The 12,205-nt window shown below is 38.7% G+C and overlaps 1 protein-coding gene across 7 annotated transcripts in view; it reads right to left on the bottom strand.

Annotated features, from left to right (window-relative positions):
- The window catches only part of ATXN7 (ataxin 7), an 86,821-nt gene that overhangs the window by 29,880 nt on the left and 44,736 nt on the right, over positions 1 to 12,205 (bottom strand). For 6 of the 7 annotated variants that reach the window (XM_062007943.1, XM_062007947.1, XM_062007945.1 and 3 more), the window contains one exon: positions 8,872 to 8,976. The exons of the other annotated variant lie outside the window; for it this stretch is intronic. In XM_062007943.1, coding sequence (XP_061863927.1) covers positions 8,872 to 8,976 — 105 coding nt within the window. The remainder of the gene's footprint in view (positions 1 to 8,871; positions 8,977 to 12,205) is intronic. 7 annotated transcript variants of the gene reach the window in all.

Below are 12,205 nucleotides of genomic sequence, written 5' to 3'. Positions count from 1 at the left end.
TTCAAATACATTACATAAATTAATGCAAATCATCAATAAACTCACAGGTTTCATTGTATACAAAGTGTTACACACTCCCTCTTCTGGTTATACCTTAAAAACACAGTTTCTAGGACTTTGTGTATCACACATTAGATTTTAAGTGTATCATACTGCTTGGAAGAAAAGACAAAACCAAAACAGTGTTATGTCAGTACTGTGAGTCTGTTCTTAAAAAGCCAGCAAACTGGTGATCAAAAATGAGGAAATAAATTACATGTGAAAATTGTTTGACATAATGACTAAGTAAACTAGGTAGCAGCTACAAATACATCCTACTCTCTAAAAAAACATTAAGAGTACAGAAAATGAGGATTTTAAAATAAACTTTAAAAGTCCAGCAAGAAACGGGAAAACAGATGTATAAGAGAAGAAACATAAGGTTATTAAGTGCACATGCATGTACGTATCCATCTCTCTCCTTGATGGTTGGGGCCAATAAAGCCAGAAGAAATGTCTCAAGTAGGAGATACTGTTGCTGTTCCCACCCCCTACCAAAGTGTGTAAAACCCAAGAATGTCATGACATTACACAAACCACACTAAGAGCATTGCTGTCAAAAAATCAAGAGGAAAAGCTAGTGAAAAAGCTTTTGTTTGTTTTGCCCTGTTAAACCTCTCCTCTTTCTTCCACTTTTCTCCCTCAACAGACTGCTAACTGTACCTACTTCATTCTCCATCCTGCAAGGTCATTTTCTCCTGCCTCCCTCATTTAGCTTCCTCCTTATTGTCTTCATCTATTTCTTTTTGTATGTATTTTGCTGAAGTGCTTTTGTTTTACATTTCCCTTTTTAGCTATTCCCCCGTGTCCTCTCTTTCCCCTCCTCGGACACACACCCACCCAGACTGCAAACCACTTAATTCTAGCTGTGCTGAACCAGCCCTGCCAAAGCTGCCCTCCTCCTTGCCCACACTAGCTGGGTACTGCTGCCCCAGTCAGGTGCTGCACAGCTCTGTGCTGGGAGCAATGGTGTCTTGGCCAAAAAAAATAATGTAATTGATGGTTACTGATGAGATTTTCTATCTGTGTTTGCAGAGAAAAAGAGATTATGTGCAAATCCCCTCTCTTCCAAATGTGGCTGTCATTGGAGAGTTGAATAGTGGGATGAGAGGGTACAGTCTGTGCATCTTGAAACTGTGCTTCCACAAGGAAAAAAAAGGCAAAAAACCAACCCAAACTATTTTGCTCATGACAGTTCAATACTCAACAGGGTTTTACAAGCTTCCCAGAATACTTCTCCTCGGGATCACGAAGCGCTGTGGTGTTCATCTGAGGTTTATAGTTCTTGGAATAATCTACACAGTTCATGAGAACACATATTTCTCCCCCCAAAATAAATGAGCAGGTCCTTATAAAGAATTGATTTGCATATGGTCAGCTTTTGAAATTAAACTGTTTCTAATTCCACTTTCCAACACCAAGTTCACATCTTGATGGCTCTGACACATTCCCAACTCTCCTCTCCACCAGCAGAAACCCTGCCCTGTTTTTTACCTCCCGATTCAGGCTTCTTCCACCTCCCCAGCTCTTAAAGGGGCTGCAGCTCCATTCTTCTGCACTCAGCTTAGGGCTGTGTGCCCAACCCTGTGTGCCCATGGCCTGCTCTCGCAATGCATGCCACCTCCTCTGGCTGAGCTCCAGCTTGAAGGAGTGGCTTAGGCATTAGAAAGAGCCCTTTTAGCTGTGAAGGAAACCTTCCAAGGATGTGGAGCATGTAAGCTGATGCAGAATGGCCTTCCCTGAACCTGGAGAACATCTGAAACAATGGTTATGAGAGTTGTGTTCTGCTCCACGTGCTGTTTCATGATTCAAAATGAGTTCTGAATGAGGAAACTTAACATTGACTTTCAGATTGGTTAACTCTCACATTGCAAGTCATCTTTAATTGTAGACCTGACTATCCCAGCTGGCTTCTTTCAAAGTGAAGCTGTAGTCAAATACACTCAACAGCTACTTTTTATTACAACTACTTGTTCTGTCCAGGTCTCACTCCAATCTGTTGATCAACACTTCTCCATCTTGTAGAGCAATAATTCTGTAAGAGACAGTGAATGTGGCACTGCTTCCTCTTTTCTCACAACGATAAATATCTTTGTCTTTCTTTCTTTCCACTTGTTCTTCCCTCATCGTTGTTTACCTTGAAAGGAAAGCAGTTGGTCCCAGTCCCCCAATACCTACCAAAGAGATCACTACAAAGGAGCAGGATTTCCATGGGACCCTTGTGTAATTTTGTATACTAGTTGTTTTAAAATACTTTTAACATTTTAGTAAGAATAGAGTTAAAAAAAACCCCACATTCTTTGTTCAGCCAGTAATAAGCCACAAGGATTTCTGCATGTTGGTCTTCTGCTACAGAACAGCATAAAATTCGATTCACAGTAACCAAAGGTAAGAAAAACCAAATGCACACCAAAGCACTCCAAGTTTGTAGTATTTTAGCACCTAAAGTGCTGTAGGTAGAATAACATGAGTAAGTGATAAAAGGAAAAATCCATTTATTTTTAAATCTGAACATCACCTTTTTTGTTAGCCAATGCTTAAAATTGCTTTATGTCTTCAGTCAGAGCTTGACAAACCCCACAAAAAAGGAGGAAGTTTTGCTAGAAAACTGCCACCAACTTCTCAAACAGACTCCCTACGCTTTCATACGTAACACACACACAGACCACAGCCATAACGCTCACAAAAATAACCTTCTGCACACGAACCGTTTGTGATGCTACAATTAACCACAGCACGTAGCTTCATCCCTCCTGAAAATCTGCATGGCACATTTGGCACCCAGCTAACAGCTTTGGGGTACACATTTCCAAGCCCCAAATATATTATCAGAGTTTCTTTACAGGTAGTAATATTTTGTTATTTAATGATCATTATTTTAAAAAGTAACTAAATAATCAGCTGAAATGTTTCTAGTTTGGTGGGATTTTTTTTCCCCTGAAATGGATCCTGTGCTGACCTCTGAGCCCATTCCTTTTTGGGAATATGCCAAGATGATTCTTGCAAAAGCTACAGAATTTCACAAATCTCTGCCAAGAAATTAAACTAGTTGTTGCTGGGCTCGGACACTAAGATCTAACTGCTGGAATGTGGACTGTGTGAACTACTGAGAGAGGACAGTGTATTTCAACAGAAGCTGCTGAGGCTGCCAATGACAATTTGTTAAATCATATACATTAACTCAAACCATCAGGTGCCAAATGCCACCTGTGCATGTTTGGCAATATGCTTGGCAGATTACTCCAGCACATCTGTGACACCACATAATATTCAAGTTTTATTTTGATTATTAGACTACTACAGAAGATTACTGATAACCAAGAAAATTTGTCTAATTTCTACAAAACGTTTTTCTTACTGTTTTAAAAAGACATTATTGAGCAGTGGACACTTAATTACTGGAAAAAAAAAAGGTTCCTGGCTGCCAAAAGTGTGCCTGCTGTAATGAAGGCTTATCCCTCCAAAATGCAGATGAGCTCAGGCAATCTCCTATGAGGAAAAAAAACCAAAACAAAATCAAACTACCCTCCCTTTCCTAATCAAAATCACCTTCAATCCTCAGGCCCAATGGCTTTGGAACAATATTCAGTATATTTCCTTCTTTTCCTATCTGCTTCAAATACTGTCCTGTATAGACACTTATCTGTGACTTTGTAATCCATTGTAAACATTCCCGCTATTGTATTCTAAACAAGCAACATCTGCACAACTTCCCACCCTTAAAGAAAACCCTTAAAAATACTAAATCCCGATGTCAGATTTTTCAGAACAACTAGCTGCTGCCAAATTTGAGGGAACAGAAAGAAGATTGGAGAAATTTATATTCAATTCACAGTGCGTCAGAAGAACCCAAATATGTAGCGCTGCAGGACTGTAGTGTTTCAATCACATATAACATCTGAAATACAACAGCATATTGGCAGGAATAGTTAACAGATCATTTATCCCAATTAAAATCACAACAAATACCACATGTTCTCTCTGAATCCAAGCACTTAACACCAACACCAAAAACCCTATTATGACTAGCCAAAGTAGTAAATCTGCTAACTAAAGGTGGGTGTGTGAACTGGCTGAGGGAACAAGGAGTCTGGTTATACAATTAGATGAAGGAGATTCATAAGAGACCTTACACTGACTTGCAGGATGGAGTCAGTTGAACACAATTGAACATCTCTTTCTCTGCTGCCAGGACCTGCCCTCAGTCTCTTCAAGACCAAGTGTAAGATTGTGTGACAACCTTCTCTATGCCAATCTGGCAGCCTCCCAGAAATCACAAAAGGTGGGCCAATCTGTACAGTTACCCATTTCTGAATCCCATGCTTCACGTTTGAACATGCACTGATTGGAAACCGAAATGTATATGTGATTCCCTACCGGCTCACACAGCAGCAGCAGGCAAAGCTCACAGGAGCTGCTCACCTTTGCCACTGCATGCCAAACCCAGGGAAGTTAATCAAAACACTAGACATAGCTTTTCAATGACTCAATAGCCTAATATGCCATCATCATCTCTTTCCAATATGTTCTGTATTAATGGTTTTCACAATCAGTACATGACTCACGGGCACTTTCAGTCAAAGTTTTACAGGTAGCCTTTATTATTATTGCTCAGAGTTTAACCCCACTTTGTATTTACAGAAACGGAGGCAGAGAAGAAACAAAGAACTCTGGAAAAAAAAAAAGAGGGAAAAATTAGAAGGAAAAAAACCCCACATCTCTACACAGATGCTACTTCCACACTGCTGAGCTGCCTCCTATCTCTGAGCCACAAAGCAACCCAGGCTGTGCAGAGAAGCAGCTCTCCTCAGACAGAAGGCTGATAACCACAGGACGATATGATAAACGGCTGAAATACCACCAAAAGGTCACAACAGCCTGAAAACCTTGTCACTTCAGGGTTTCCACCAACAACCCAAAATAACTGTCATGATGGCTTCCTCAAAAAGCAACCTTTCGGTGCAGCATGAGAACCATATCTACCACATCTTGTGGGAAGGAGAGAGAGGAAATAAAAGGGACACAGGCACATCCTGCTGTCTTGAGGAGCACAACAGTTAGCAGTCTGACACACAGAAAAGACATTTCTTCTCTAAGAATTTATATATTAACAGAGGAAACTGTGCAGGGAGTTAAGAAATGTGATTTAAATACAGAGGGAAGGTGTCTATGGGACATGGAAGTTGGAGAGGCTGACACACAGTCATTCAGAGTATAGAGAAGCATTCCAGCTGGAGAAAAATACTGCATTTTCTCAGAACAAGTCATCATGATAAGTGATCTCAGGTCCTTCACCCATGAGACTCCATGCCTGAGCATTAAACCTTCTTTCCATCTTTCACCTCGGAACTGAATTTGAGTTATCCAAGGAGATACCGATACGTAACCACTCAAAACACAGTAGCAAGAACTGTAGCAAAAAAGGACTTAAATCACTCGTCCAACCCCCCCTAAATGAAGCAGATGAGATCTGACAGAACAGAGGATTCTTGAAAAAAAAAAAAAAGTAGTTGTCTTGAAACAATTCCTCCTCAGCTGGCCTGCCTGCTTCAGCTCCACTAGATTGCCAGCATCACTGCAACCCTAGGCCAAGGGGATAAAAATATTTCAGTGTACAGTCAGTTGCTGTACACAGGCTAGAAGAAACACCACAAGCAGACTTCAAGTATGTCACTAAAAAAAACTAACCTACATGTGGTGTTATGCATACCAAATACATAACTGAATTACAAATCAATGACAGTATATATCAATAGCATAGAACAAATCATTACAATGGAAATTCATACACCAAATGCATGCCTAGATCGCCTCAAAAGGGAGAATTTCATTTTGAGTTAATATCTCTTCTAGTCAAACCCATGCAATAACAAAGTATTGGTTACACAAAAAAATATCTGTGATTTGTACCAATAAAGTGTTTCACTGAAAAGGTCAAATGTTCTGAAGAGGAAGGTTACATTTAAATTAGTTCTGACTACTTGTGTTTCAGAGAAAAAAGCCAGCATATGTCCTGCAGTGCACTTTCAGTCTACCTTGTTAAGCAGTTTATCACAAATGTGCTTTGGAAGAAATTAATTAGTTCATTAGGTTTAGCTAATAGCTTCTTTAGCCTTCCTTTGACAAAAGTGACATTTTAAACGAGCATATTCTACTACTTCAGAAAAAGTCTCACATGACAAGTTTCATCGACTGCCAAGTACAAGCCACACATGCCACCAGGAGTTGTAGAATACTTTAAGAGATTCTTTTTTCTCTGGAATTCCTATTTCCTAATTAAAAATAACTTTAAGAGACCCTAAGAACATCACAAAAAGGTACAGCTTAATTGATGCACTGCCATTTTTCAGAATTTCTGAAAGTAACCTCTCCCTTACCAAGCCCTGAAACACTACCACAAATAAAAGGTATAATTCAGGGTAAACTGATGAATGCAAAGAGTGTTTTACTTCCTTGCTACCACGATAGTATACTTTTTATTTTAGAAGAGCTGTGTTGTTTGTGACTCCAGTGATTTCCTTCTCCTGTAGTACACCGTTAAGAAAAAAACAACTTAACTGCCTGGTGATCATTCACCTGCCATATTTATCAGCTTTCACTCAATTTGCTAAAACAAGGGACAACTGCATAAGGATTTCAAGAATGTGAAGGCTGATAAAAAAGCAAAGAGAGCTGGTGCTACACAAAACCACCAAGTCAGCCTCCTTACCTTTCTGAGGCTATTAGTTTGGCAAACTTCAGTCCATTAACGACATTCACCCCACCCAAGCCTGTTTTTCTCATCAGAATAACCCCGCCTGTTTCCTCTGCACGCCACAGTCCTCAAACCTCTTCATTGTTCTGAATGGCCTTAAGAAATACTAAGAATAACCTCTTCATTTCCATCCCCTTCTTCTACATTTCTCTCAAAGTACGAATGTGCCCACTGATGCAAGGTTTACCTTAGAGAAAGTGTCATGTTTAGAGATCATGCTCCTACAATGTGGCACAGAATGGGAACGTTCTGTTAGTATTTATGCTTTTTTTGGATTTAAATTTTCTCCATATCTTCATTTTGCAGCTCCCTCTTCACTTCTCCCTTTTCAATTGCAAGCAATGCTTTCAGAGAAGTTTGGATTAACTTCAAAAGTTTAACAGTGGTACAAGCAGCATTACAACACCCCACGTTTTCAAGTACACAGTCAAGAAGCAATGCTGTATCTATCTACTCAGTTCTTAAACTGCTTCTTCAGTCTGCCCACAAAGCTGTCATGCCAACAGCTACAGTACTGACTCCTACAGCATGGATACCTTTCTGTCAGACAGTATTTGGAGATCATCTGCTCCTTTCAGAAAGGCAAGCCAAAGTATCTGCAGATACCCACAGCTCTCAACCACTACCAACCTCAAGCAGTTTCAATACTACTGACCTCAAGATAGAAGACTCAATATGCCAACACTTAGAACTGGGTACCATCCAGTCCTTCCTCATAAATTTATTTTTAACTGTCAGAATCAATTTAATATGATATTTTAGAAGGATTTATTGAACATCCCAAACTGATGTTCAGTGACAGGTGAGGAATCACACTGGCAAGGGACAGACTTGCTCTTGGCTGACATGAAGGTTTATAGCAACCAGAGTAAGCAAAGCTGATGCCCTTTTCCTCCTCTGGCTCCCTACAGCTCTGGAGATTTACATCCACAAAATTGTGAAGAATTATGTCTCAAAACTTTTTCAGATTCTTCTGAGCCACTCTGTGACAACTGCAGCAATAGTAGCAGAATAATCCATAAGGCGTTATAACACAAAAGCAAACAAGTGAAAGGATAAGTTCACCCTCTGCACAGCATATGAAGACTCTTTCCCAGTCTCTAGGAAGCAGCAGAAGTGAGTATATCTTTTCTTGCCAAAAGGATGGATTATTTAAGATGCAAGAAAAGCTGTTGGCTGTTGTCAGCACTAAGAAGAGGTTCCCTATTCATATTTAGAGTCTCCTATCATTTTAAACACTGAGGCAATTAGTAGGTGCACTGGCCTAGAAACTTGTACAAATACACACACACACAGAGGGAGGAGTAGTTCAGAAGATGCTCTGTCCACCTTTTTGGATCACAAAATATCTCCTGAACCTCTCAAGAAACAAAAGGCAAAATATCAAAACACCCTCCTATCCAAATACTGCCATGAAACGGTTTGAGGTTAATTTCTAGTCTTGAAAGGAGTTTGGATAAGAACTGCCAACCTCCTCCTGTTAGAGTTTGGAGGAAGGAACGGAGCACTTGGACTTGCATAGCACTTCACATTTTCTCAGTCCTCTGTAAACACTGGCTAACACCAACCAACACAACAAGAGCTTCCTACCATAGTTTATATCCAAAACCATTGGAGCACTAAAACAAATACAAATTGATACTTCTGAAAATAAACAAATAAGCTTACTGGCCATTGGAAGGATACTGTTTCACAACTACATTTGTAAGTTTAGCTTTTAGCTCAAATGCATGGTTCACACTGTAACAAAGCCCATGTAAAGATAATCTGTATAAATATACAAGAGGTGACACACAAACACACTACACATACTGTCTGTGAAGTACACTATATATGTCATTTCAAAATTGAACTGTATGTGTGCAGCATTTCAAGAAGGCATTAAAAAAAAAATCAAAGGAACAAGACTTTTATGTAACTGCATTACAATGTATATAAAATGATTAAACATGGGTTATGTTCATTGACATTAGTTAAGAATGTAAAGATCTATCTACCACCAATTTAAAAAAAAATATTGCCAGGCTTAATCCTGATTTAATCTCACCCTTAATTATTAAAAATAGTTAAGCACTTACCATAATGTGATTGAAATGCCTGTGGTTTTACGACCTGATTACAGTGGTTACACATCACCAAATAGAAATCATCATGAGCCGGGCAAAGACCAAATATTGGCATATCTAAAAACAAAAAGACAAAATGGCATCTCTCAGCTGCTGACAGTTATTGAAAAACAGTTTAATTACAGAGCCATGACACTAGTGTTGAATCATAATTTTAATACATTTGTATCAAATTTGAAAATGAGGAAAAAAAGAGCATATAATGCAATAGGTAATTTTGTGCTGGAGTATGACAAAAGCAAAAATCTTCCTACAAAGATAAATGTAAAATGAGTGATTACTTGGAGAAAACATCTATTAGAAAACTGATTTAGGACTGATTATCTTACACCAGATGCAAGAATGTAAAAAAAAAAAAAAAGACTGACTTCAAATGACAATCACAACATGAGAGGATGTTTTATGTGTTCTGAAAGGGGTTGGGATTTTACTGCAATTTCATTAAATTAATTTTTAAAAATGAAACTTTATTTCCTATTCATTTTTCTTAAAACCATTTTAAACACACAGTCATTTACCAGGCAGTATTACATGCCTAATGGTTTTATTTGTTTAACAGTGCATTATAGTCCAGCCATCTGCTGCCAGAGATCTGTGTAACAGCTATATAAGAGAGAGAGAAATAGAGATAACAGTATGTCAGAGCATGTGTGGATTTCAGCGATAACACACATACTTGCAGACTTTTACTCATAGAATTTGCTTCTACAATTTCGTTTTTAAGAACACAGTTTCTTAATAACACAGTTTAACAATTAGAACTGCATTCAGAGACTACTAGAGCGTTAAATACATTTATTACACGACTTAAAGGAATATTATATTCATACAACTGAAAATATTATTCCATCATTAGAATACAAGATTAGGAAATTGCAAACGTAACAGTATAAATTCATTATTGCCAACATGTGGCTAGGGGAAGGTTCAAAACTGATACAGAAAACTTATTTTCTTCAAAAGATATTCAGGTAGTAGATTTATCTTGGCAGTAACTTAAAAATTAAGTTAAACTTATTTTCCTCTGTGCTAGAACTGACCCCAGATTTTCATTTTAAATGTATTAATTTGCTTATGTGTATTTTTAACAGCATCTATATTATAGTTTACTAATGGAACACCAAACACAAAATAAATTGAGTGGGCTATGTTTGAAGTGTGAGTGTGCTGTAAGGCGAGGTAACCGCTGGCAGAATGATGCTGTCAGCCCTGCAGAGCCCCACCGACTCCACTTTGTTCCTCGCAGACAAAAGAATGTATCCACACCAAATGGCTTCCAGAATTAAGGGCTCCTTTTGTTCTAAGTATCTTCATCATAAAGCTTTAATTAATTTTCTTTAAAAAAATAAGGTCTATCTCAAGTTTTCCAAAAGCCTCACTGGTGCTATATTTAAAATGAAGCACAATACCTGCAGTAACAGCTGCAACTGGATTTTGCAGCTGGACACAAATACAAGCACCACTGACATCTGACATGGCTGGGACAGATCAGCTCTACGTTTATCTAAGCCACAGACACTTGTCCACAACTGAGGTTTCATTGAATAAATCAATACATTTTAAAGCCCTGATTTGCACTTCATCAAGTAGCAACTCTTATTTATTTACATGGTATCTATTGCTTAAATTATTAAGATCTTGGGAACATTTAAGTTACTTCAAAGTAGGCAAAACTAAAAAATCTATGCTAGGGTGGAAATCAGATAGGAATAATAAACTTCAAGCTTTCAGTATCTACTTTCTGTGATGTAATATTAAGGTAGATAAGAAAAAAAAAGTATAAACTTAAATGTCATTGATAATACTTCACACAGGCACTCTTTGGGTATGCCTGCGTAAAAAAACTTTCCACACCGCAAGTAAATAGTCCAGGGTCACTTCCATTTGACTATTAACACACCGTGATGACTGAATGGGACAATAAGAGCACACAGTGCCTGCTATTTACATTGTTAATGGCACACGGGCGGGCTACTACTGTGTAAGGTCTAACAAAGAGTAGATCCACACCCTGGAACCTGCTCTCACAACCATACCTTTCAGCCAACACTGAATTCACAGGCTTTACACCAACTTGTACTGAAGGCAGGGGGATATCCTCAACACCAGAAAGAGACTGCCTGTTTCTGTCTCTCTTGCAAAATAAAGCACTCCTTGAAACTAAGTCTGAGGGATGACAGCCATGCTATTTACGTACCCTTTTATGAACATTGCTGGCAATACAGAGCTGCAATTTTAAACAAGTGAAACAAACTGGCAGAAATTGATGTAAATAAAAGTGTTTCCCTATTTCAGTTTGGGGATCCCAAGAAATCCCAATAATTTCCAAGTGTCCTTTACACTGTGAAGTGCATCTTCAGAGTTTTCAAATCAAAATTCCAAGTGACAGAAAGCAATGCCAAAATACTAGGTAATACACAGACTCATACAGAACCATTCTGAGAGTAAAACCACTCAACATGAGAAAAATACTTGTTGCACACCCCAAATCACAACTGTGATTTCAAAGAAAGTCATGCACAAGACACTAGCCAGATCACACAAATCAATGTAAAAGATCTTTCACCCCTGCAGGACTCTCCTACAATACTGATACTAGAGCAGCATCCAAAAATGTCACCAGTGTTGGAGTAGTGAAGGTTAGAACCACAAACACAACTCCTGTTTTCTCAGATGAGGTAAAATAAACTATAGCCTTTTATTATCAAAGCATTTATTTAAAATAGATGCATTCACACATTTTTGTTAGAGAAACTCATGGGGTCTCAAATAAAACTGGAACCTGACTATGCTGAGCACTGCATGAACACACGAGACCAGCCCATAAAGGCCACAGATTAGATACCACTGGGCAAAAAGAAGTCTCAATACTTGACTGAGACATGGACATTTGTTCTAAAGAGTGTGACCACACGAAGCTCAGTTAAGACAACTGGAAGAGACCTGAATCCAGGCTGCCCAACCCAGAAGCCTCAGTGCTAGCCAGGTAAGCTCCCACATGTTTTACAGGCTTCATTTTAGCTGAGCAGGGAAAGAGTAGGTTTCAGGGAACTCTTATTTCTTTTTCTGTGTTTCAATGGGGCAAACATCTATGTGGCCCTGTTATCAGAATGACCAATGAGACTCTGCAAATGTAAGAGAATAATATACAGAATAGTTTAACAAAACTTACGTAAGAAGTACCTACCAAGAGCAGGAGACAGATGCCTGATTTTTGTTCCCCCCTCAGCCACTTACGAAATTTCCCAGGTCTTGCAGCTGATATTCTAATATCTAATTCTTTATA

Source organism: Colius striatus, chromosome 15 (assembly GCF_028858725.1).
Source record: "Colius striatus isolate bColStr4 chromosome 15, bColStr4.1.hap1, whole genome shotgun sequence".
NCBI lineage: Eukaryota > Metazoa > Chordata > Aves > Coliiformes > Coliidae > Colius > Colius striatus.
This window is presented reverse-complemented; position numbering and strand designations above follow the sequence as displayed.